We start from the raw sequence: 26,962 nt of genomic DNA, 5'->3' as shown, positions 1-26,962 counted from the left end.
ACGTGCTCACACACCAAAGACAGCAGAGCTGACACCGTGGAGAATGGAAAACAAGTAAATAAGTTAGTGTGTGGGAATGGCCTAAGCAGAAGAAACATAGCTTAAAAGTTAAAATTTATTTATTAGTGTCAAAAGTAGGCTTACATTAACGCCGTGATGAAGTTACTGTGAAAAAACACTAGCCGCTACACTCAGGCACCTATTTGGGTACATTGAGGGAGAATTTAGCATGTCCAATGCAACTAACCATCTCGTCTTTCGGAATGTTAGCGGAAACAGGCGCACCAGCAGAAAACCTACACAGGCACGGGGAGAAAATGGAGACTTGGTACAGGCAATGACCCAAGCCGATGGTCAAATGTGGGTCCCTGGCGCTCTGAAGAAGCTCTGTGCCACTCCTGCCGCCTCATGGGTTTCCAAAATACAGGGTGAACTGAAGCAGATAGACACTGGCTCTCCTTTGTCAGCTATCTTGTGGCATGAGGTACAACTACCCATGCCATGAAGCAGAACAAAGAGAAGTGAATGAATTGCGTTAATGAGCACATTGAGAATATTTTTAGGATTTGTTGAGATCACCTCCCATTTTCTAAGGCCTACAGATTATATATCCCAGTTTTTTTTTATCCTCTCATAAAAACAAACCTCCTCGTCACAAGGTCCAAGAGTATAGAAATGCAGAGGGACCTAGGAGTGCAAGTACACAAGTCCTTGAAGGTAGCAGTACAGGTGGAGAAGGTGGCAAAGAAGGATTATGGTATGCTTGCTTTTATAGGAAGGGGTATAGAGTATAAAAGCAGGCGTCTAATGTTCCAGTTGTATACAACGTTGGTTAGACGACATTTGGAGTACTGCATCCAATTCTGGTCGCCTTACTACCAGAAGGACGTGGAGACCCTGGAGAGAGTGCAGAGGAGGTTTACCAGGATGCAGCCTGGTATGGAAGGACTGAGCTATGAGGAGAGATTGGCCAAATTGGAGCTGTTCTCCTTAGAAAGACAGAGAATGAGGTGAGATCTAATAGAGGTGTATAAGATTATGAAGGGTATAGATAGAGTGAACAGCGGTAAGCTTTTTCCTAGGTTGGATACAAAAATTACGAGGGGCCACGGGCTAAGGGTGAGGTGGGCGAGGTATAATTCGGATGTTAGAGGGAGGTTTTTCACACAGAGGGTTGTGGGGGCCTGGAATGCACTGCAAAGTAGGGTGGTGGAGGCAGGCACGCTGGAGTTGTTCATGGTTTACTTGGATAGGCACATGAGCGGACTAGAGATGGAGGGATACAGGAAACTGTTCTAAATTTGGATCAACAACCTTGGGATGTTCCTGGGAATCAATTGATTCCTATGGACCTTCCAACATATTTGATGGCTCACTTGACTTACTTCTGAGCTTCTGGGGATTCACTGAATGTCTGTATAAGTTGTGCATGTTTGTTGATGTCTTTTCTTTTGATCCACAGGTGATTCGGTCTGCCTTGTTGTCCAACAAGAGGCATACACGTGGCAGGTCGTGCGAGGGCTGCTCTAGTGCTTCACGTCGTTAGTGTACGCTTAAACTGGACTAACTGACGGGCAATATGACAGCTCAGTGACTATCACTGTTTGCTGTGCAGATACATGGATTTGGGCCAGTGTCTGTGGGAGTTTACAGATTCTCCCCGTGCCTGCATGGGTTTTCTCCAGGTGCTCCGTTTCCTCCCAGACCCCAAAAACGTGCTCTTAGGCTGATTGGTGCTAAAAAAAAGTTCCTAAATTAGTCGTCCCTCAATCTGGTTATGATTCCGTTATTGTGGAGTCCAATAGGCGTAGACAAAGGTCATAGGTAGAAGAGGGCACTCACAATGATAAAATGACGGCGCGGGCTCGTTTGGCCAAATGACCTGTTTCCCGTGCTGTGTTGTTCTTTGTTCTTTATCGTCAAACTTTGAGCTGAACACGGCACAAGATAGATATCCTTTCCTAAATTAGGAGAACAAAACTGCAAGCAGTAGAACAGATATGTTCTCAGCAAAGTCAGAGTCATGTACAAATTCAACAAGGCGTCCGAACAGTTTTCTTCTAATTCATTTCGAATAAAGGTAACAATATTATTTCGTTTCGAATTGCAAACTCATCCTAACATGTTGTGTTTTTTCTCAAGAACACTCATGTATGTTTAAACATCCCCAGTGACATTGTTAACAAGTGTTCTAAACACATTAAGCTATTTTTTATTCCTCAGATCGAAGTAATAAATGTACAATTCCCAAATCCTTCTCATCGTTCTGGAAACCTGTTTGGCACTTATTCAAACTTGCCACAATCCCATTGCACTCCCTTTTTGTCCTTTCAGCAGCAAACACTCCCTCAGAACGTTCTACCAAAATCAATTCTGGATACATTACTGGGTCTATGTTCTACATAAACATTAAAAGAAAAAAGAGGAGGCCCCATCACGAACCCTTAATATCCTCAATTATTCAGTGCACACCCCTTGAAAATAAATCTACCATCCTGCCTCTGCACCCGCTAGAGACACGCCCAACATGTTGAAATCATTCGAAGTCGCTATCGATGCCAGTGATGTACGGGTTAGAGCTTTGTTTTTACAGAAGGATGATTGAGGAATTGAAGGGCCAATCGATTATAAACTCAATATCCAACAGACAAAATATTACTTTATTTAAAAAAAGTTATTGAGTTGGGTAATGGCCTTACAACATTTAAACATTACAAACAATATATTGGAAACAATTGTATATAGCAATTACAATCATTTGATCTTTCTGGAACGATTTAAGGACAAGATTATTTCTTTGGAGACTTATATTACAAGCATTTAATTTACAGATGGCACATGTTGCGGGTCGTGAAAATGCGATTGCAGATGCTTGATCTCGAATTTATAAGAAAAAATAAAATGAAACCATCTTTTCAAGATGAAGGTTGATTTTTTTCTTAATGAGGGAGGTTTGTGAAGTTGATAGAGAATTTGAAAGTTTGTTGCTTGTAAAATTATTTTAACAAGGCTGTAGCATGCTAAGAGGTGAAAATAATGCATGATCCCTGTAAAATGAATTTTTTTTCTGCGCTTGGAGAGTTAAATAAATGCAAGTTCATACGGAGCCCAAAATAAAACATTTGTATTGTTGGGAAAGGCAGCAGTGTTTCCAAGACAACAAACAGGCTTTTGAGTTTTCTTGAATCCAGCCAATTAATTTAAGTCAGGCATTTGAATGACAACCACCTGTTAGATTTAACTTTGACGGTTTTAGCAATCTGACACCAATCACGTTGTAGGAGATGTTGATATGTCATCACGGATATAAAATAAGAAGGCAAATGGGACAATAGGCAGAGAAAGCAACTGCCATCCACCAGCCAACAAGGTGATCATCTCTGGGCTACTACCTGAACCGAGTGCAGACGGGTGTAGGGTTGACAGGATTAAGGAAGTGAATGGGTGGCTCAGGGATTGGTGTGGGAGGAATGGGTTTGAATTTATGGGGCATTGGAACCAGTATTGGGGTAGGTGGGACCTGTTCGGGCGGGATGGGGTTGGTCTGAACCGTGCTGGGACCAGAGTGCTGGTGAATCGAGTAAAGAGGACTGTAGACAGGGCTTTAAACTAATTAGGGGGGGGGAGGTTGCGAGGGTAGGTGATGTTACGAGGTCTAAAGTTAAGGAGAGGGTACAGGTAAGGGAAGAGGCCGAGGATGTCCCAATAATAGAGGGAGTAGGGGGCGTGAGTATGGTTGGTGGCGTTACGGCAAATAGGGTCCAGGTGAAGGCTGGGATGAAAGCGCTTTATCTGAATGCACGAAGCATTCGGAATAAAGTGGATGATCTGGTGGCGCAGATCGACACAAATGGATACGATCTGGTGGCCATTACAGAGACGTGGCTGCAGGGTGACAGGGACTGGGAGCTGAATGTACAGGGCTATCAAGTGTTTAGGAAGGATAGGCAGGAGGGAAAAGGGGGGGGGGGGGGGGCGTAGCTCTGCTGATTAAGGATAGCATCACGGTGGTAGCAAGGGATGATATTGGAGCCAAGGAGCAGAGGGTGGAATCGTTGTGGGTGGAGATTAGGAACAGCAAAGGGAGGAAGACGCTGGTGGGTGTCGTCTATAGGCCCCCGAATAATGATCTGGAGGTCAGGGGGGGGCTGTTAACGCGCAAATAAGTGCGGCGTGCAGGAATGGGACGGCCGTAGTTATGGGGGATTTCAAGTTGCATATTGATTGGACGACCCATGCTGGACGCAGGGGGCTCGAGGAAGTTCTTGGAACAGTGTGTGTTGGAGCCGACGAGGGAGCGAGCTATCTTGAATCTAGTGCTATGTAATGAGGCGGGTAGAATTAGGGACCTTGTGGTGAAGGATCCTCTTGGGGAGAGTGATCATTGTATGGTGGAGTTTCTGGTGCAGATGGAGGAGGAGAAAGTGGGTTCCCGGACACGCGTCCTCTGTTTGAATAAAGGGGAGTACGGTCGGATGAGAGAAGAATTGGCGAATGTGGACTGGGGGAGAGCGTTGGAGGGAGGGTCTGCTGAGGAGCAGTGGAGGATCTTTAAGGAGATCTTTCTTGGTGCTCAGCGGAAATTTATTCCGATGGTCAAAAAGGATAGTAGGAAGAGAGGTAATAAGCCGTGGATAACGAAGGAGGTGAAGGAAAGTGTTAAATTAAAAGCGGAGGAATTTAGACTAGCTAAGAGTAGTGGGGGAGATGAGGATTGGGAGAGGTTTAAATGTCAACAAAGATTGACAAAGAAGTTGATAAAGAAGGGTAGGAGAAACTATGAAGCTGGGCTAGCGCTTAATATAAAAAAGGATAGCAAGAGTTTTTATAAATATATAAAAAGGAAGAGGCTGGCTAGGGTGAATGTTGGTCCTTTAGAGGATGAGAAAGGGGACCTAGTGGTAGGGGATGGGGATATGGCTAAGGTATGGAATAACTTTTTTGTTTCTGTCTTCACGGAGGAGGACGTGAATAATTTGCCGGGTGTTAGCGATGGAAAGGTGGTAGGACTGGAGGGTCTTAATGACATTACTGTTACTAGAGAGGCGGTGCTCGACAGACTGGAGGGGCTGATTGTGGACAAGTCCCCAGGACCGGATGGAATGCATCCGAGGGTTCTGAAAGAAATGGCGGAGGTGATAGTGGATGCCTTGTTGGTTATTTTCCAAACATCGCTGGATTCCGGGGAAGTGCCGGATGATTGGAAAACGGCTAATGTTATGCCGTTGTTTAAGAAAGGTGCCAGGCAAAAGGCGGGGAATTATAGGCCGGTTAGTTTAACGTCTGTGGTAGGTAAAATGTTAGAATCTGTCATTAAGGAGGAAATTGCGAGGCATCTTGAAGGGAATTGCTTGATAGAGCAGACGCAGCACGGTTTCATTAAAGGGAAGTCGTGTCTGACAAATTTACTGGAGTTCTATGAGGATGTGTCTAGGGCGGTGGATAGAGGAGAGCCGGTGGATGTGGTCTTTCTAGATTTTCAGAAGGCGTTTGACAAAGTGCCTCACAAGAGGTTATTGCAGAAGGTCGAGGGACATGGAGTTGGGGGTAGGGTGTTAGCGTGGATAGAGGATTGGTTGTCAAATAGGAGGCAGAGAGTGGGGGTCAATGGGTGCTATTCGGATTGGCGGATGGTGACTAGTGGAGTGCCCCAGGGGTCGGTGCTGGGGCCTCAGCTTTTTACCATTTATATAGATGATCTGGAGGAGGGAACCGAGTGTAGAGTGTCGAAATTTGCTGATGACACCAAGATTGGGGGAACGGCAAATTGTGCGGAGGGTGCGGAGAGTCTGCAGAAGGATCTAGATAGGCTGGGCGAATGGGCCAGGAAATGGCAAATGGAATTTAATGTTGGCAAGTGTGAGGTGGTCCACTTTGGTAGGAAGAATGGTAGGAAGGACTATTACTTACGGGGTGAAAAACTACAGCAGGCGACGGTGCAGAGGGACCTCGGGGTCCTTGTGCATGAGTCGCAAAAACCCAGCTTGCAGGTGCAACAGGTGGTCAGGAAAGCGAATGGGATGCTGGCCTTCATAGCGAGGGGGATTGAATATAAAAGTAGGGAGGTCTTGCTGCAGCTGTATAGGGCATTGGTGAGGCCGCAACTGGAGTACTGTGTGCAGTTTTGGGCGCCGCACCTGTGCAAAGATATTTTGGCCTTGGAGGGAGTGCAGAGGAGGTTTACTAGGCTGATACCGGAGTTGAGGGGGTTGAGCTATGAGGAGAGGCTGAATAAACTGGGCTTGTACTCGTTAGAGTTTAGAAGAATGAGAGGAGATCGCATTGAGACGTATAAGATGATGAATGGGATGGATAGGATAGAGGTGGAAAGATTCTTCCAGCTCAAAAAAAACAATAGGACTAGGGGGCACAGCCTCAAGATAAAAGGGGGGGCGGTTTAGAACGGAGTTGAGGAGGAACTTCTTCACTCAAAGGGTGGTGAATCTCTGGAATTCTCTGCCCGTTGAAGTGGTGGAGGCTGCCTCGCTAAATATTTTTAAGACGCGGGTTGATGGGTTTTTGATAGGAGAGGGGATTAAGGGTTATGAGGAGAGGGCGGGAAAGTGGAACTGAGCAGCGACTGATCAGCCATGATCTTATTGAATGGCGGGGCAGGCTCGAAGGGCTGGATGGCCTACTCCTGCTCCTATTTCTTATGTTGAGACTGTGTCTGGGCGTCCGCGGGCAATCGGAGCTGTTCATGGAGGAGACGGGTGTCCGCTGGGCTCGGTGCTTTGCAATTGCTCTCTCTGCGCCGATCCCGCTGCTTTTCACCCTCTCTCCCTCTTGTGACCCTTCCCCACTGCCCAGATCTGGAACTTTCCATTGAGTTAGTGACTGCAGAGTCAGTGACTGGCCAGTCTCCACCCCACGCCCCCGCCGCCCTCCTCCACTCTCTTTCCCGTCTCCAGCCCTCCCCTTCCCGCATCTGCCATCCCTTATCTCCCGAACCTTCCCCCACTGAACTCACCAGAGGAAAACAGTTCAGTATCGACAGATGAATCTGTAAAATCGGGAGCTGCACGGTGACCCAGACACACACACACACACACACACACATACACACAGACACACAGACACACACACACACACACACACAGACACACAAGGTCACTCCTTGTTGGGTCCAACGTCCTGAGCTGACTCCGCAGAGCCCAGAACCTGGGGGTGCAAGTGCACAAGTCTTTGAAGGTGGCAGTACAGGTGGAGAGTGTGGTGAAGAAAGCCTATGGTATGTTAGCCTTTATAGGAAGGGGTATAGAATATAAGAGCTGGAGTCTAATGTCGCAGTTGTACAGAACGTTGGTTAGGCCGCATTTGGAGTCCTGCGTCCAGTTCTGGTCGCCTTACTACCGGAAGGACGTGGAGACTCTGGAGAGAGTGCAGAGGAGGTTTACCAGGATGTTGCCGTGTATGGAAGGACTGGGGTATGAGGAAAGATTGGGCAAATTGGGGCTGTTTTCCCTTGAAAGACGGCGACTGAGGGGGGATCTAATAGAGGTGTATAAGATTATGAAGGGTATAGATAGAGTCCACAGTGGGAAGCTATTTCCTGTGTAACCCGCACTTCATTGCCGTGTCAATGTCAGCGGCTCAAGGGAGAAGGTTTCAGTGTTTAACCTCGCTGCTGGCCACTCGGCCCATCTCTCTCTGTGTCAAACTTACGAATCTTACCACCCGCCAACTCCCCACCTACTCATCGCCAGAGAGAAAGAGAGAGAGAGAAAGAGAGACGGAATATTTTGCAACGAGGATTTTTATTGAAAATTTCGCTGGAAGTTGGAGTCAGCACTGATCGCAAACGGACAACTCTCTGCCCAACTGCTTGTCCACTCTGTGTCCCCAACCCCCACCCCCGGCTCTGATTTTTAGCCGCAAACTCAATGGTTGGCCATGATCTCCTTGAGCCAGTCGAGGTGGTTGTAGATATTGGTGTAAACGGCGTACGTGTAGGCCCGACAGGCCTCGTCGTAGGAGAGGATGCCGGCAGCGTACTCCACGCCCCCCTCCTCCACCACGAAGGGGGCGCCCCGGTCCCCCCGGCACACGTTCTCCTCCAGCGCCGAGCGCTGGGTGCAGAACAGGTCGGGGGCGTCCTCGGCGAAGAGGCTGGGCTGCTTCTGGGCCAGCTGGTGCAGGCACTGGCTGGCGTTGGCCATCCCCAGCTCCACATACAGCAGGTGGGTGGCGGGCTTCAGCTCCACGCCCATCCCCCAGCCCGCCAGGTGGCCCACCTTGCCCGGGGCAGCCAGGTCGTGCGCGGGCAGGCAGATGGGCATGATATGATTGGAGTAGGTGATGTTCTCCTTGAGTTTGACCAGGGCCAGGTCGTTGCTGTAGACCACGGCATCCTTGGTCTTTTGGTGGGTGAAGATCTTGTCGATGTGGACCTCGTGGGCACTGTCCATTTCCCGGGCATCCTCGATGCCCACGTAGGCATGGAAATTGGCCTTGATCTCTGCCTCCGAGCGCCCCTCTCCCTGGAGGGCGTGGGCGCTAGTCAGCATCCACTGGTGGGCAATCAGTGCCCCGTCGATGATCTCCCCATTGGCCCCCCGCAGCAGCATGCTCCAAGGAGAGGCTCCGTTCACCACCATCTGGCCCCCCACCACCCGCTGGTGGGTCTCCAAATGGACCATGGGGCGGCCACAGAGAACTAGAGAGAGAGAGAGAGGGAGAGAACATCAGACTGATCCCTCACCGAGAGAGAGAGAGAGAAAGAAAGAAACAGAGAGAGAGACAGAGAGAGGGAGAGAAACAGAGAGAGAGAGAGGGACAGAGAGAGAGACAGAGAGAGAGAGAGAGACAGCGAGAGAGAGAGAGACAGAGAGAGAGAGAGAAACAGAGAGAGAGAGACAGAGACAGAGAGAGACAGAGAGAGAGACAAAGAGAGACAGAGAGAGAGAGAGAAACAGAGAGAGAGAGAGAGACAGAGAGAGAGAGAGAGACAGACAGTGAGAGAGAGAGAGGGACAGAGAAACAGACAGAGAGAGAGAGAGATACAGAGAGAGACAGAGAGAGAGAGAGACAGAGAGAGAGAGACAGAGACAGAGAGAGAGAGAGAGACAGAGAAACAGAGAGAGAGAGAGAGAGACAGAACATCAGACTGACCCCTCACCGAGAGAGACAGAGAGAGAGAGGAAAAGAGAGAGAGAGAGAGGGGGAGAGAGAGAGACAGACAGACAGACAGATAGAGAGAGAGAGACAGAGAGAGAGAGAGACAGAGAGAGAGAGATGGAGACAGAAACAGAGATAGAGATACAGAGAGAGAGAGACAGAGAGAGAGAGATAGAGTTGGAGAGGCAGAGAGAGAGAGAGACAGAGAGACAGAGAGAGACAGAGACAGAGAGAGAGAGACAGAGTGAGAAACAGAGAGACACAGAGAGATACAGAGAGAGAGAGACATAGAGACACGCAGAGACAGAGAGAGCCTCCCTGTGTAACAGGGGTCCCTGATGGAAGGCAGACAGAGTAAATATGATTCTGTACCTGGCTCGCATGTAGGGATTTCGAAATCAATGTCAGTGTTTCTCCATTTCCCTTCGATCGTACAGACATAAACACCTAGACAGCACAACAGGGGTTAGAGTGCAGCACGGCAAACTGATATATCCCCCGGTAGCCCCCCCACACTCCCCCGCAGAGCCCATCACCCACTCAGCACTCACCCTCCCACAGTGCGGCGCTCCCTCAGCACTGACCCTCCCACAGTGCGGTGCTCACTCAGCACTGACCCTCCCACAGTGCGGTGCTCCCTCAGCACGGACCCTCCCACAGTGCGGCGCTCCCTCAGCACTGACCTTCCCACAGTGCGGCGCTCCCTCAGCACTGGCCCTCCCACAGTGCGGCACTCGCTCAGCACCGACCCTCCCACAGTGCGCACTCCCTCAGCACTGACCCTCCCACAGTGCGGCACTCCCTCAGCACTGACCCTCCCACAGTGCGCACTCCCTCAGCACTGACCCTCCCACAGTGCGGCACTCCCTCAGCACTGACCCTCCCACAGTGCGGCGCTCCCTCAGCACTGACCCTCCCACAGTGCTGCGCTCCCTCAGCACTGACCCTCCCACAGTGCGGTGCTCCCTCAGCACTGACCCTCCCACAGTGCGGTGCTCCCTCAGCACCGACCCTCCCACAGTGCGCACTCCCTCAGCACTGACCCTCCCACAGTGCGGCACTCCCTCAGCACTGACCCTCCCACAGTGCGGCGCTCCCTCAGCACTGACCCTCCCACAGTGCGGCGTTCCCTCAGCACCGACCCTCCCACAGTGAGGCGCTCGCTCAGCACTGACCCTCCCACAGTGTGGCGCTCCCTCAGCAGCGACCCTCCCACAGTGCGGTGCTCCCTCAGCACTAACCCTCCCACAGTGCGGTGCTCCCTCAGTGCCGACGCTCCAACAGTGCGGTCCTCCCTCAGCACTGACCCTCCCACAGTGCGGTGCTCCCTCAGCACTGACCCTCCCACAGTGTGGCGCTCCCTCAGCACTGACCCTCCCACAGTGCGGCGCTCCCTCAGCACTGACCTTCCCACAGTGCGGCGCTCCCTCCTGCACCGACCCTCCCACAGTGCGGTGCTCCCTCAGCACTGACCCTCCCACAGTGCGGTGCTCGCTCAGCACTGACCCTCCAACAGTGCGGTGCTCCCTCAGCACTGACCCTCCCACAGTGCGGTGCTCCCTCAGCACTGGCCCTCCCACAGTGCGGCGCTCCCTCAGCACTGACCCTCCCACAGTGCGGCCCTGCCTCAGCACCGACCCTCCCACAGTGCGGCACTCCCTCAGCACTGACCCTCCCACAGTGCGGTGCTCCCTCAGCACCGACCCTCCCAGAGTGCGGTGCTCCCTCAGCACCGACCCTCCCACAGTGCGGTGCTCCCTCAGCACTGACCCTCCCACAGTGCGGTGCTCCCTCAGCACTGACCCTCCCACAGTGCGGCGCTCCATCAGCTCTGATCCTCCCACAGTGCAGTGCTCCTTCAGCACTGACCCTCCCACAGTGCGGCGCTCCATCAGCTCTGACCCTCCCACAGTGCGGTGCTCCCTCAGCACTGACCCTCCCACAGTGCGGTGCTCCCTCAGCACTGACCCTCCCACAGTGCGGTGCTCCCTCAGCACTGACACTGACACAGTGCGGCGCTCCCTCAGCACTGACCCTCCCACATTGCGGTGCTCCCTCAGCTCTGTCTGTGGACAGATTTCTCAAACCCACCTTCATCGCTGAAATCTCTTTCGTGGTAGTTTGCGTCACAAGTATATTTGATCGCAGAGAGATACGACGTGACACCGTGCGTTGTCACATATTCAAAGTGTCCGTGTTCGATATCCTTCGGAACGCCGCAGGAAACTGAGAGATAGAAAGGGAGGGAAGGAGAATTCCTCAATCTGGGACACTGAGATCGAACCAACGCAGGATTCAAACAGACCCTTCTGCCCGTCCAATTCCTGCTCTCCCCTTCGATCGGCCATTGCTTGATCGAATTTTAACCCCAGCCCCACAATCTCGCCGCTCCCCACTCTAATCTTTCCTCAGTCGGGATAGGGAGACCGGAACTGTGCTCCGAGTGTGGGTCTAACCGAGGGGATAGGGAGACGGGAACTGTGCTCCGAGTGTGGGTCTAACCGAGGGGATAGGGAGACGGGAACTGTGCTCCGAGTGTGGGTCTAACCGAGGGGATAGGGAGACAGGAACTGTGCTCCGAGTGTGGGTCTAACCGAGGGGATAGGGAGACGGGAACTGTGCTCCGAGTGTGGTCGAACTGTGGGAATCGGGAGACGGGAACTTTGCTCCGAGTGTGGGTCTAATCGAGGGGATAGGGAGACCGGAACTGTGCTCCGAGTGTGGGTCTAACCGAGGAGATAGGGAGACGGGAACTGTGCTCTGAGTGTGGGTCTAATCGAGGGGATAGGGAGACGGGAACTGTGCTCCGAGTGTGGTCCAATCGAGGGGATAGGGAGACCAGGAACTGTGCTCCGAGCGTGGGTCTAATCGAGGGGATAGGGAGACGGGAACTGTGCTCCGAGTGTGGGTCTAATCGAGGGGATAGGGAGACGGGAACTGTGCTCCGAGTGTGGGTCTAATCGAGGGGATAGGGAGACCAGGAACTGTGCTCCGAGTGTGGGTCTAACCGAGTGGATAGGGAGACGGGAACTGTGCTCCGAGTGTGGGTCGACCCGAGGGGATAGGGAGAAGAGACCTGTGCTCCGAGTGTGGGTCTAACCGAGGGCATAGGGAGACGTTATCTATGCTCCGAGTGTGGGTCTAACCGAGGGGATAGGTAGACGGGAACTGTGCTCCGAGTGTGGGTCTGACCGAGTGGATAGGGAGACGGGAACTGTGCTCCGAGTGTGGGTCGAACCGAGGGGATAGGGAGACGGGACCTGTGCTCCGAGTGTGGGTCTAACCGAGGGCATAGGGAGACGTTAACTGTGCTCCGAGTGTGGGTCTAACCGAGGGGATAGGGAGGCGGGAACTGTGCTCTGAGTGTGGGTCTAATCGAGGGGATAGGGAGACGGGAACTGTGCTCTGAGTGTGGGTCCAATCGAGGGGATAGGGAGACCAGGAACTGTGCTCCGAGTGTGGGTCTAACCGAGGAGATAGGGAGACCAGGAACTGTGCTCCGAGTGTGGGTCTAATCGAGGGGATAGGGAGACGGGAACTGTGCTCCGAGCGTGGGTCTAACCGAGGGCATAGGGAGACGTTAACTGTGCTCCGAGTGTGGGTCTAACCGAGGGGATAGGGAGACCGGAACTGTGCTCCGAGTGTGGGTCTAACCGAGGGGATAGGGAGACGGGAACTGTGCTCCGAGTGTGTGTCTAACCGAGGGGATAGGGAGACGGGAACTGTGCTCCGAGTGTGGGTCTAATCGAGGGGATAGGGAGACGGGAACTGTGCTCCGAGTGTGGGTCTAATCGAGGGGATAGGGAGACGGGACCTGTGCTCCGAGTGTGGTCTAACCGAGGGGATAGGGAGACGGGACCTATGCTCCGAGTGTGGGTCTAACCGAGGGGATAGGGAGACGGGAACTGTGCTCCGAGTGTTGGTCTAACCGAGGGGATAGGGAGACGGGAACTGTGCTCCGAGTGTGGGTCTAACCGAGGGGATAGGGAGATGGGAACTGTGCTCCGAGTGTGGGTCTAACCGAGGGGATAGGGAGACCGGGAACTGTGCTCCGAGTGTGGGTCTAACTGAGGGGATAGGGAGACGGGAGCTGTGCTCCGAGTGTGGGTCTAATCGAGGGGATAGGGAGACGGGAGCTGTGCTCCGAGTGTGGGTCTAATCGAGGGGATAGGGAGACGGGAGCTGTGCTCTGAGTGTGGGTCTAATCGAGGGGTTAGGGAGACGGGAACTGTGCTCCGAGAGTGGGTCTAACCGAGGGGATAGGGAGACGGACACTTTGCTCCGAGTGTGGTATAATCGAGGGGATAGGGAGACAGGAACTGTGCTCCGAGTGTGGGTCTAACTGAGGCAATAGGGAGACCGGAACGATATTCCGTGTGTGGTCTAACCGAGGGGAGACGGACACTGAAACAATGCTCCGAGTGTGGGTCTAACTGGGGGGACAGGGAGACAGGAACTGTGCTCCGAGTGTGTCCTAATCGTGGGGATAGGGAGACATGAACTGTGCTCCGAGTGTGGGTCTAACCGAGGGGATAGGGAGATGGGAGCAGTGCTCCTAGTGTGGGTCTGACCGAGGGGATAGGGAGACGGGAAGTGTGCTCCATGTGTGGGTCTAATTGAGGGGACAGGGAGACCGGAACTGTGCTCCGAGTGTGGGTCTAACCGAGGGGATAGGGAGACGGGATCTGAGCTCTGAGTGTGTGGGTCTAGCCGCAGGGGTAGGGAGACGCGAACTTTGCTCTGAGTGTGGGTCTAATCGAGGGGATAGGGAGACGGGAACTGTGCCCCGAGTGTGCGTCTAATCGAGGGGATAGGGAGACGGGAACTGTGCCACGAGTGTGGGTCTAATCGAGGGGATAGGGTGACGGGAACTGTGCCCCGAGTGTGCGTCTAATCGAGGGGATAGGGTGACGGGAACTGTGCCCCGAGTGTGGGTCTAATCGAGGGGATAGGGAGACTGGAACTGTGCTCCGAGTGTGGGTCGAACCGAGGGGATAGGGAGACGGGAACTGTGCTCCGAGTGTGGGTCTAATCGAGGGGATAGGGAGACTGGAACTGTGCTCTGAGTGTGGGTCTAACCGAGGGGACAGGGAGACCGGGAACTGTGCTCCGAGTGTGGGTCTAACCGAGGGGATACGGAGTCGGGAACTGTGCTCCGAGTGTGGGTCTAATCAAGGGGATAGGAAGACTGGAACTGTGCTCCGAGTGTGGGTCTAACCGAGGGGATAGGGAGACAGGAACTGTGCTCTGAGTGTGGGTCTAACCGAGGGGATAGGGAGACGGGAACTGTGCTCCGAGTGTGGGTCGAATCGAGGGGATAGGGAGACGTGAATGGTGCTCCGAGTGTGGGTCTAACTGAGGGGATAGGGAGACGGGAACAGTGCTCCTAGTGTGGGTCTGACCGAGGGGATAGGGAGACGGGAACTGTGCCCCGAGTGTGCGTCTAATCGAGGGGATAAGGTGACGGTAACTGTGCCCCGAGTGTGGGTCTAATCGAGGGGATAGGGAGACTGGAACTGTGCTCCGAGTGTGGGTCGAACCGAGGGGATAGGGAGACGGGAACTGTGCTCCGAGTGTGGGTCTAATCGAGGGGATAGGGAGACTGGAACTGTGCTCTGAGTGTGGTTCTAACCGAGGGGATAGGGAGACTGGAACTGTGCTCCGAGTGTGGGTCTAACCGAGGGGATAGGGAGACAGGAACTGTGCTCTGAGTGTGGGTCTAACCGAGGGGATAGGGAGACGGGAACTGTGCTCCGAGTGTGGGTCGAATCGAGGGGATAGGGAGACGGGAACCGTGCTCCGAGTGTGGGTCTAACCGAGGGGATAGGGAGACGGGAACTGTGCTCTGAGTGTGGGTCTAACCGAGGGGATAGGGAGACCGGAACTGTGCTCTGAGTGTGGGTCTAATCGAGGGGATAGGGAGATGGGAACTGTGCCCCGAGTTTGGGTCTAACCGAGGGCATAGGGAGACCAAAACTGTGCTCCGAGTGTAGGTCTAACCGAGGGGATAGGGAGACGGGAACTGTGCTTCGAGTGTGGGTCTAATCGAGGGGATAGGGAGAACAGAACTGTGCTCTGAGTGTGGTCTAATCGAGGGGATAGGGAGACCGTAACTGTGCTCCGAGTGTGGGTCTAATCGAGGGGATAGGGAGACGGGAACTGTGCTCCAAGAGTGGGTCTAACCGAGGGGATAGTGAGACGGGAACTTTGCTCCGAGTGTGGTATAATCGAGGGGATAGGGAGACGGGACTGTGCTCCGAGTGTGGATCTAACTGAGGCAATAGGGAGACCGGAACGATATTCCGAGTGTGGTCTAACCGAGGGGATAGGGACACTGAAACAATGCTCCGAGTGTGGGTCTAACTGAGGGGACAGGGAGACAGGAACTGTGCTCCGAGTGTGTCCTAATCGAGGGGATAGGGAGATGGGAACTGTGCTCTGAGTGTGGGTCTAACCGAGGGGATAGGGAGACGGGAACTGTGCTCCGAGTGTGGGTCTAACTGAGGGGATAGAGAGACCCGAACTGTGCTCCGAGTGTGGACCAATCGAGGGGATAGGGAGACCAGGAACTGTGCTCCGAGGGTGGGTCTAACCGAGGGGATAGGGAGACGGGAACTGTGCTCTGAGTGTGGTCGAACTGTGGGAATCGGGAGACGGGAACTTTGCTCCGAGTGTGGGTCTAATCGAGGGGATAGGGAGACCGGAACTGTGCTCTGAGTGTGGGTCTAACCGAGGGGATAGGGAGACCGGAACTGTGCTCCGAGTGTGGGTCTAACCGAGGGGATAGGGAGACGGGACCTGTGCTCCGAGTGTGGTCTAACCGAGGGGATAGGGAGACGTTAACTGTGCTCCGAGTGTGGGTCTAACCGAGGGGATAGGGAGACGGGAACTGTGCTCCGAGTGTGGGTCTAACTGAGGGGATAGGGAGACGGGAACTGTGCTCTGAGTGTGGGTCTAACCGAGGGGATAGGGAGACGGGAACTGTGCTCCGAGTGTGGGTCTAACTGAGGGGATAGGGAGACGGGAACTGTGCTCCGAGTGTGGGTCTAACCGAGGGCATAGGGAGACGTTAACTGTGCTCCGAGTGTGGGTCTAACCGAGGGGATAGGGAGACGGGAACTGTGCTCCGAGTGTGGTCTAACCGAGGGGATAGGGAGACGTTAACTGTGCTCCTAGTGTGGGTCTAACCGAGGGGATAGGGAGACGGGAACTGTGCTCCGAGTGTGGGTCTAACCGAGGGGATAGGGAGACGGGAACTGTGCTCCGAGTGTGGGTCTAACTGAGGGGATAGGGAGACGGGAACTGTGCTCCGAGTGTGGGTCGAACCGAGGGGATAGGGAGACGGGAACTGTGCTCCGAGTGTGGGTCTAAACGAGGGGATAGGGAGACGGGAACTGTGCTCCGAGTGTGGGTCTAATCGAGGGGATAGGGAGACGGGAACTGTGCTCCGAGTGTGGGTCTAACTGAGGGGATAGGGAGACGGGAACTGTGCTCCGAGTGTGGTCGAACTGTGGGAATCGGGAGACGGGAACTTTGCTCCGAGTGTGGGTCTAAGCGAGGGGATAGGGAGACGGGAACTGTGCTCCGAGTGTGGGTCTAACCGAGGGGATAGGGAGACGGGAACTGTGCTCCGAGTGTGGGTCTAATCGAGGGGATAGGGAGACGGGAACTGTTCTCCGAGTGTGGGTCTCACCGAGGGGATAGGGTGACGGGAACTGTGCTCCGGTGCTCCGACTGTGGTCTAACCGAGGGGATAGGGAGACGGGAACTGTGCTCCGAGTGTGGGTCTCACCGAGGGGATAGGGTGACGGGAACTGTGCTCCGGTGCTCCGACTGTGGTCTAACCGAGGGGATAGGGAGACGGGAACTGTGCTCCGAGTGTGGGTCTAACCGAGGGGATAGGGAGGCGGGAACTGTGCTCCGAGTGTGGGTCTAACCGAGGGGATAGGGAGGCGGGAACTGTGCTCCGAGTGTGGTGTAACCGAGGGGACAGGGAGACTGTGTGTTACTGAGGTTAATCTCTCTCTCACCTTTGTGACATTCTGGCAATTTGTACTTCAGTTTTGCGTTCTTCCACTTGTTCTGTTCTGTACAAATGTAGACAGCTAGAGACCAGAGGGAGAGACAGAGAGAGAGAGACACAGAGACAGGCTGAGAACAAATCCAGATAATCGGATCCACATTTACCCAAACCATCGCAGTGTCACACACCCTCCCCCTGGTACTCTGAAATATCCCCCTCCACCTCGATTTCATCATTCTAACCCCCTCCCCTACCCCCCTGGGGCGGAGGCTGGAAGGGGAGTGAGGGAGACAGGGAGAGGGCAAGGGAGAGAGGGAGACAGGGAGAGGGCGAGGGAGAGAGGGAGACAGGGAGAGGGCGAGGGAGAGAGGGAGACAGGGAGTGGGCGAGGGAGAGAGGGAGACAGGGAGAGGGCGAGGGAGAGAGGGAGACAGGGAGAGGGCGGGGGAGAGAGGGGGACGGGGAGAGGGAGAGAGGGGGATGGGGAGAGGGCGAGGGAGAGAGGTGGACGGGGAGAAGGCGGGGGGAGCAAGGGAGACGGGGAGCGGGCGGGGGGAGCGAGGGAGACAGGGAGAGGGCGGGGGAGAGAGGGGGGACGGGGAGAGGGAGAGAGGGGGACGGGGAGACGGCGAGGGAGAGAGGGGGACGGGGAGAAGGCGGGGGGAGCGAGGGAGAGGTTAAGAGGGTGGGGGGAGCGAGGGAGACGGGGAGAGGGTGGGGGGAGTGAGGGAGACGGGGAGAGGGCTGGGGGAGTGAGGGAGACAGGGAGAGGGCGGGGGGAGTGAGGGAGACAGGGAGAGGGCGGGGGGAGTGAGGGAGAGGGGGAGAGGGCTGGGGGAGTGAGGGAGACAGGGAGAGGGTGGGGGGAGTGAGGGAGACAGGGAGAGGGCGGGGGGAGCGAGGGGAGGGCGGGGGGAGTGAGGGAGACGGGGAGAGGGCGGGGGGAGTGCGGGAGAGGGGGAGAGGGCGGGGGGAGTGAGGGAGACGGGGAGAGGGTGGGGGGAGTGAGGGAGACAGGGAGAGGGTGGGGGGAGTGAGGGAGACAGGGAGAGGGTGGGGGAGTGAGGGAGACAGGGAGAGGGTGGGGGGAGTGAGGGAGAGGGGGAGAGGGCGGGGGGAGAGAGGGAGACAGGGAGAGGGCGGGGGGAGTGAGGGAGAGGGGGAGAGGGCGGGGGAGTGAGGGAGAGGGGGAGAGGGCGGGGGGAGTGAGGGAGACGGGGAGAGGGTGGGGGGAGTGAGGGAGAGGGCGGGGGGAGTGAGGGAGAGGGGGAGAGGGCGGGGGGAGTGAGGGAGACGGGGAGAGGGTGGGGGGAGTGAGGAAGACGGGGAGAGGGAGGGGGGAGTGAGGGAGACGGGGAGAGGGTGGGGGGAGTGAGGGAGACGGGGAGAGGGCGGGGGAGCGAGGGAGACAGGGAGAGGGTGGGGGGAGTGAGGGAGACGGGGAGAGGGCGGGGGGAGAGAGGGAGACAGTGAGAGGGTGGGGGGAGTGAGGGAGACGGGGAGAGGGCGGGGGGAGCGAGGGAGACGGGGAGAGGGCAGTGGGACCGAGGGAGACGGGGAGAGGGCAGGGGGAGCGAGGGAGTGGGGAAGAGGGTGGGAGGAGTGAGGGAGACAGGGAGAGGGCGGGGGGAGTGAGGGAGACAGGGAGAGGGTGGGGGGAGTGAGGGAGACAGGGAGAGGGCGGGGGGAGTGAGGGAGACAGGGAGAGGGCAGGGTGAATGAGGGATGGGCCTCAGAATGTGGGATTTACAACAGCTAATTTTGGATTTCATCAAATTGCTCCCAAACCCATTCCAAAATTGCCTAATATTATGATCACTCTTTCCTGGATCTCCCAGCTTAGCAAGGTCAGGAACCCTCCCAGTTTCAGCCAACAACACTGGGCTCGAAATATTCTCTTCCTGGTTGTGTCCTTGGTAGAATGAACCAGAAGTTTACCCGACTCTGAAGCTGCTTCTCTCGGTCTGGGAACAATCGCTTAAATTTACCAGGGGAACTCTTCACAGCGTTCCTTATGGCGCAGGTTTGCTGCTTATCCGACATGGCCATCCTTTTATATCAGGACGGCTGGTGTTTCTCCCCATCATTCTCAAAAAAAAACTATCACTGGTGGCACCCCGCCACCCCAGGCCCGCTCGCGATCTCCTCAGTTAACCCGGTAAACATTGCGAACACAATCTTGGTCGCCTTGTAACCATAACCCGGAGGCCGGTGGGTGGAGCACAATCGACACAGCTCACTCAGAGAAGAATAAGAACAGCGTGTCATCGAACGTTCAGTGAGTGTTCGGTGAATTTGGCTGGCAATACACCTGTATCCCCAAATTCCACCAACGTCAGGTTACAGGCTGCCCTAGAATATTTCAGCCCAATAGTCAGCAGAACGGGATGCACGATTTTCTTTTTGGTTGGTGGGGTGGGGTTGGGGGCACATTTTCTCACTCGATTACACTTTGATGGTTCGGCCCCGGACACCAGCGGTTACCTACCTCCTCGGGATCGTCGAGGTGGTAGACCGGGCCATCGCAAACATACTTGATCACGGAAAGATAGGTGTCATCATCGTGATGAGACAGATATTCATAATGTCCGTGAGAAATATTCGCAGGAACGCCGCAGTGAACTAAAACAGGAGGAGAGACAGAGAGAGAGAGAGAGAGATGGAGAGGGAGTGCAGTGAGGCACAGATCAGTAACACATTTAGTCCTTCACCTCCCACCCACAGTGTGTGGCTCCCTCGGCACTGACCCACCCACAGTGCGGCGCTCCCTCGCCACTGACCCTCCCACAGTGCGGCGCTCCCTCAGCACTGACCCTCCCACAGTGCGTGCTCCCTCAGCACTGACCCTCCCACAGTGCGGTGCTCCCTCAGCACTGACCCTCCCACAGTGCGGTGCTCCCTCGCCACTGACCCTCCCACAGTGCGGCGCTCCCTCAGCACTGACCCTCCCACAGTGCGGTGCTCCCTCAGCACTGACCCTCCCACAGTGCGGTGCTCCCTCAGCACTGACCCTCCCACAGTGCGGTGCTCCCCCAGCACTGACCCTCCCACAGTGCGGCACTCCCTCGACACTGACCCTCCCACAGTGCGGCGCTCCCTCAGCACTGACCCTCCCACAGTGCGGCGCTCCCTCAGCACTGACCCTCCCACAGTGCGGCACTCCCTGAGCACCAACCATCCCACAGTGCAACAATTTCCGCCTCGAATTTCCTGCCTGATGGCTTCAAGATAGCTTGGTCCCAGTTCCCTCGAGTGCGAGTGTGAAGGAGACAGAGTTATGATCACGATTCCCCAAATGTTCCCCCACAGAGAGATCCGACACTTGTCCAGGTTCATTCCGCAAAGCCAGGTCTCCAGAGAGCCCAGAATACTAACATTGCAAACACACTCACCATGCTGGTGTCTGATATCCTCAGCTTCATCAGCTGGACAAAAAATAGATGGAAATAAAACACTGATAGACCCAGTTCCCATAATCCACCATTCCCTGGGAAGTTATTCCCACAGTGCGGCGCTCTCTCAGCACCGACCCTCTCACTGTGCGGCGCTCCCTCAGCACCGACCCTCTCATGGTGCAGCGCTCCCTCAGCACCGACCCTCCCACAGTGCGACGCTCCGTCAGCACTGACCCTCCCACAATGCGGCGCTCCCTCAGCACTGACCCTCCCACAATGCGGCGCTCCCTCAGCACTGACCCCTCCCACAGTGCGGCGCTCCCTCAACACCGACCCTCCCACAGTGCGGCGCTCCGTCAGCACTGACCCTCCCACAATGCGGCGCTCCCTCAGCACTGACCCTCCCACAGTGCGGCGCTCCCTAAGCACCAACCCTCTCACTGTGCGGCGCTCCCTCAGCACTGACCCTCCCACAGTGCGGCGCTCCCTCAGCACTGACCCTCCCACAGTGCGGCGCTCCCTCAACAACCAACCCTCCACTGTGCGGCGCTCCGTCAGCACTGACCCTCCCACAATGCGGCGCTCCCTCAGCACTGACCCTCCCACAGTGCGGCGCTCCCTAAGCACCAACCCTCTCACTGTGCGGCGCTCCCTCAGCACTGACCCTCCCACAGTGCGGCGCTCCCTCAGCACTGACCCTCCCACAGTGCGGCGCTCCTCAACACCAACCCTCTCACTGTGCGGCGCTCCCTCAGCACTGACCCTCCCACAGTGCGGCGCTCCCTCAGCACTGACCCTCCCACAGTGCGGCGCTCCCTCAACACCGACCCTCCCACAGCGCGGTGCTCCCTCAGCACTGACCCTCCCACAGTGCGGCGCTCCCTCAGCACTGACCCTCCCACAGTGCGGTGCTCCCTCAGCACTGACCCTCCCACAGTGCGGCGGTCCCTCAGCGCTGACCCCCCCACAGCCACGCGCTCCCTCAGCACTGACCCTCCCACAGTGCGGCGCTCCCTCAGCACCGACACACCCACAGTGCGGCGCTCCCTCAGACACCGACACACCCACAGTGCGGCGCTCCCACAGAACCGACCCTTCCACAGTACGGCGCTCCCTCAGCAGTGACCCTCCCACAGTGTGGCGCTCCCTCAGCTCTGAACCTCCCACAGTGCGGCGCTCCCTCAGCACCGACCCTCCAAAGTGCGGCGCTCCCTCAGCACTGACCCTCCCGCAATGCGGCGCTCCCTCAGCACTGACCCTCCCACAGTGCGGCGCTCCCTCAGCACCGACCCTCCAAAGTGTGGCGCTCCCTCAGCACTGACCCTCCCGCAATGCGGCGCTCCCTCAGCACTGACCCTCCCACAGTGCAGCGCTCCATCAGCACCGACCCTCCCAATGTAATCCACCCTCACTCAGATACAATTTCGCATCTGCACAGAGCCCTGAATAACAGATAAATGTCACTCAACAACAGGATGAGCTGCGAAAAAAAAGATTGAAATTAAACATTGTTAGAAACACACCTTGGAATTCCGAAATCCTGATGAGTAACTCCTGCAGTGCGGCGCTCCCTCAGCACCGACCCTCCCATAGTGCGGTGCTCCCTCAGCACTGACCCTCCCACAGTGCAGCGCTCCCTCAGCACCGACCCTCCCACAGTGCGCGGCACTCCCTCAGCACTGACCCTCCCACAGTGCGGTGCTCCCTCAGCACTGCGAATCCAGCATAAACCACCCTTATTCAGATACACATCAAGATCTCCACAGAGCCCAGAGTAACTAACATTGTAAAAACACTCACCGTCATGGTGCCCCCTGGGCTCAACGCCAAAACCTGGTTAAAATAAAAGATTGAAATAAAACATTATTAAAACCTGTTCCAGGAACGAACTTATCCTGGAGACAAACTCCCACAGTGCGGCGCTCCCTCACCACTGACCCTACCACAGTGCAGCGCTCCCTCAACACCATCCCTCACTCAGCGCGGCGCTCCCTCAGCACTGACCCTCCCACAGTGCGACGCTCCCTCAGTACTGACCCTCCCACAGTGCAGCGCTCCCTCAGCACTGACCCTCCCACAGTGCGGTGCTCCCTCAGCACTGACCCTCCCACAGTGCGGCGCTCCCTCAGCACCGACACACCCACAGTGCGGCGCTCCCACAGAACCGACCCTTCCACAGTACGGCGCTCCCTCAGCACTGACCCTCCCACAGTGTGGCGCTCCCTCAGCACTGACCCTCCCACAGTGCGGCGCTCCCTCAGCACCGACCCTCCAAAGTGCGGCGCTCCCTCAGCACTGACCCTCCCGCAGTGCGGCGCTCCCTCAGGAATGACCTTCCCACAGTGCGGCGCTCCCTCAGCACTGCCCCTCCCACAGTGCGGCGCTCCCTCAGCTCCGACCCTCCCGCAGTGCGGCACGCCCTCAGCACTGACCCTCCCACAGTGCGGTGCTCCCTCAGCACTGACCATCCCACAGTGCGGCGCTCCCTCAGCACCGACCCTCTCACAGTGCGGCGCTCCCTCAGCACTGACCCTCCCACAGTGCGGCGCTCCCTCAGCTCCGACCCTCCCGCAGTGCGGCACTCCCTCAGCACTGACCCTCCCACAGTGCGGTGCTCCCTCAGCACTGACCATCCCACAGTGCAGCGCTCCCTCAGCACCGACCCTCCCACAGTGCGGCGCTCCCTCAGCACTGACCCTCCCACAGTGCGGCGCTCCCTCAGCACTGACCCTCTCACAGTGCGGCGCTCCCTCAGCACTGACCCTCCCACAGTGCGGCGCTCCCTCAGCTCCGACCCTCCCGCAGTGCGGCACTCCCTCAGCACTGACCCTCCCACAGTGCGGTGCTCCCTCAGCACTGACCATCCCACAGTGCAGCGCTCCCTCAGCACCGACCCTCCCACAGTGCGGCGCTCCCTCAGCACTGACCCTCCCACAGTGCGGTGCTCCCTCAGCACTGACCCTCCCACAGTGCGGTGCTCCCTCAGCACTGACCCTCCCACAGTGCGGTGCTCCCTCAGCACTGACCATCCCACAGTGCGGCGCTCCCTCAGCACCGACCCTCTCACAGTGCGGCGCTCCCTCAGCACTGACCCTCCCACAGTGCGGCGCTCCCTCAGCTCCGACCCTCCCGCAGTGCGGCACTCCCTCAGCACTGACCCTCCCACAGTGCGGTGCTCCCTCAGCACTGACCATCCCACAGTGCAGCGCTCCCTCAGCACCGACCCTCCCACAGTGCGGCGCTCCCTCAGCACCGACCCCCCCACAGTGCGGCGCTCCTCAGCACTGACCCTCCCACAGTGCGGCGCTCCCTCACCACTGACCCTCCCACAGTGCGGCGCTCCCTCAGCACCGACCCTCTCACAGTGCGGCGCTCCCTCAGCACTGACCCTCCCACAGTGCGGCGCTCCCTCAGCTCCGACCCTCCCGCAGTGCGGCACTCCCTCAGCACTGACCCTCCCACAGTGCGGTGCTCCCTCAGCACTGACCATCCCACAGTGCAGCGCTCCCTCAGCTCCGACCCTCCCGCAGTGCGGCACTCCCTCAGCACTGACCCTCCCACAGTGCGGTGCTCCCTCAGCACTGACCATCCCACAGTGCAGCGCTCCCTCAGCACCGACCCTCCCACAGTGCGGCGCTCCCTCAGCACTGACCCTCCCACAGTGCGGTGCTCCCTCAGCACTGACCCTCCCACAGTGCGGTGCTCCCTCAGCACTGACCCTCCCACAGTGCGGTGCTCCCTCAGCACTGACCATCCCACAGTGCGGCGCTCCCTCAGCACCGACCCTCTCACAGTGCGGCGCTCCCTCAGCACTGACCCTCCCACAGTGCGGCGCTCCCTCAGCTCCGACCCTCCCGCAGTGCGGCACTCCCTCAGCACTGACCCTCCCACAGTGCGGTGCTCCCTCAGCACTGACCATCCCACAGTGCAGCGCTCCCTCAGCACCGACCCTCCCACAGTGCGGCGCTCCCTCAGCACTGACCCTCCCGCAGTGCGGCACTCCCTCAGCACTGACCCTCCCACAGTGCGGTGCTCCCTCAGCACTGACCATCCCACAGTGCGGCGCTCCCTCAGCACCGACCCTCTCACAGTGCGGCGCTCCCTCAGCACTGACCCTCCCACAGTGCGGCGCTCCCTCAGCTCCGACCCTCCCGCAGTGCGGCACTCCCTCAGCACTGACCCTCCCACAGTGCGGTGCTCCCTCAGCACTGACCATCCCACAGTGCAGCGCTCCCTCAGCACCGACCCTCCCACAGTGCGGCGCTCCCTCAGCACTGACCCTCCCACAGTGCGGTGCTCCCTCAGCACTGACCCTCCCACAGTGCGGCGCTCCCCCAGCACTGACCTTCCCACAGTGCGGCTCCCCTCAGCACTGACCCTCCCACAGTGCGGCGCTCCCCCAGCACTGACCCTCCCACAGTGCGGCTCTCCCCCAGCACTGACCCTCACACAGTGCGGCGCTCTCTCAGCACTGACCCTCCCACAGTGCGGCGCTCCCTCGGCTCCGACCCTCCCACAGTGCGGCGCTCCCTCAGCTCCGTCCCTCCCGCAGTGCGCGGTCCCTCAGCACTGACCCTCCCACAGTGCGGCGCGCCCTCAGCACCGACCCTCCCGCAGTGCGGCGTTCCCTCAGCACTGACCATCCCACAGTGCGGCGCTCCCTCAGCACCGACCCTCCCACAGTGCGGCGCTCCCTCAGCACCGACCATCCCACAGTGCGGCGCTCCCTCAGCACTGACCCTCCCACATTGCTGTGCTCCCTCAGCACTGACCCTCCCACAGTGCGGCGCTCCCTCAGTACCGAACCTCGCACAGTGCGGCGCTCCCTCAGCACTGACCCTCCCACAGTGCGGCGCTCTCTCAGCACTGACCCTCCCACGGTGCGGCGCTCCCTCAGCACTGACCCTCCCACAGTGCGGCGCTCCCTCAGCACTGCGAATCCAGCATAAACCACCCTTATTCAGATACACATCAAGATCTCCACAGAGCCCAGAGTAACTAACATTGTAAAAACACTCACCGCCATGGTGCCCCCTGGGGTCAACGCGAAAACCTGGTTAAAATAAAAGGTTGAAATAAAACATTATTAAAACCTGTTCCAGGAACGAACTTATCCTGGAGACAAACTCCCACAGTGCGGCGCTGCCTCAGCACCGACCCTCCCAAAGTGCGGTGCTCCCTCACCACTGACCCTCCCACAGTGCGGCGTTCCATCACCACTGACCCTCCCACAGTGCGGCGCTCCCTCAGCACTGACCCTCCCACAGTGCGGCGCTCCCTCAGCACCGACCCCCCCACAGTGCGGCGCTCCCTCAGCACTGACCCTCCCACAGTGCGGCGCTCCCTCACCACTGACCCTCCCACAGTGCGGCGCTCCCTCAGCACTGACCCTCCCACAGTGCGGCGCTCCCTCAGCACTGATCCTCCCACAGTGCGGCGCTCCCTCAGCACCGACCCTCCCACAGTGCGGTGCTCCCTCAGCACTGACCCTCCCACAGTGCGGCACTCCTCAGCACCGACCCTCCCACAGTGTGGCACTCCCTCAGCACTGACCCTCCCACAGTGCGGCATTCCCTCAGCACTGACCCTCCCACAGTGCGGCACTCCTCAGCACCGAACGTCCCACAGTGCGGCACTCCCTCAGCACCGACACCCACAGTGCAGCGCTCCCTCAACTGACCCTCCCTGAGTGCGGTGCTACCTCAGCACTTACCCTCCCACAGTGCGGAGCTCCCTCAGCACTGACCCTCCCACAGTGCGGCGCTCCCTCAGAACTGACCCTCCCACAGTGCGGCGCTCCCTCAGCACTGACCCTCCCACAGTGCGGCGCTCCCTCAGCTCTGACCCTCCCACAGTGCGGCCCTCCCTCAGCACTGACCCTCCCACAGTGTGGGAGTCCCTCAGCACTGACCCTCCCACAGTGCGGCGCTCCCTCAGCACTGACCCTCCCATCGTGCGGCTTTCCTTCAGCACCGACCCTCCCACAGTGCGCACTCCCTCAGCACTGACCCACTCACAGTGTGGCGCTCCCTCAGCACTGACCCTCCCACAGTGCGGCGCTCCCTCAGCACTGACCCTCCCACAGTGCGGCGCTCCCTCAGCACTGACCCTCCCACAGTGTGGGAGTCCCTCAGCACTGACACTCACACAGTGCGGCGCTCCCTCAGCACTGACAGTCACACAGTGCGGCGCTCCCTCGGCACTGCCAATCCAATATAATGCACCCCTTTTCAGATCCACAACAGGATCTCCACAGACCCCGGAGCAATAAATATTGCAAAAGCCCTCACTGTCATGGTACTCACTCTGAAACTCCAGCGAGCTGTAATGGTTTGAACCTGGTAAAAGCGAAAGTTGGAAATAAAACATTGTTCGAACCTGTGCCAGGTATGACCAAATCCGGGAGACAAATTCCCACAGTGCGGCG

The 26,962-nt window shown here is 57.3% G+C and overlaps 1 protein-coding gene across 1 annotated transcript; it reads right to left on the bottom strand.

Moving 5' to 3' along the window:
- Positions 1-7,879: 7,879 nt before the first annotated feature.
- On the bottom strand, positions 7,880-22,341 carry LOC145338707 (haptoglobin-like). The gene is made up of 7 exons (XM_080183107.1): positions 22,336-22,341; positions 20,533-20,565; positions 19,625-19,766; positions 17,148-17,222; positions 11,209-11,343; positions 9,490-9,564; positions 7,880-8,656 (listed from the first exon to the last, which is right to left on the bottom strand). Exons 1-7 carry the CDS (start codon positions 22,339-22,341, stop codon positions 7,881-7,883), a joined length of 1,242 nt encoding a protein of 413 aa, XP_080039233.1. The 3' UTR covers position 7,880.
- Positions 22,342-26,962: the final 4,621 nt, after the last annotated feature.

The sequence above is a fragment of the Carcharhinus amblyrhynchos genome, unplaced genomic scaffold, assembly GCF_965287045.1.
Source record: "Carcharhinus amblyrhynchos unplaced genomic scaffold, sCarAmb.v2.hapA chromosome_151, whole genome shotgun sequence".
NCBI lineage: Eukaryota > Metazoa > Chordata > Chondrichthyes > Carcharhiniformes > Carcharhinidae > Carcharhinus > Carcharhinus amblyrhynchos.
This window is presented reverse-complemented; position numbering and strand designations above follow the sequence as displayed.

Bases quoted from the DNA above. Each gene is read 5' to 3' on its own strand.
- LOC145338707 (XM_080183107.1), bottom strand. The intron at 17,223-19,624 runs GTAACCGCTGGT...TCTGGTCTCTAG, and splicing joins CGACGATCCCGAGGAGGTAG to CTGTCTACATTTGTACAGAA. The intron at 9,565-11,208 runs GTGGGTTTGAGA...TGTGCTGTCTAG, and splicing joins AAGAGATTTCAGCGATGAAG to GTGTTTATGTCTGTACGATC.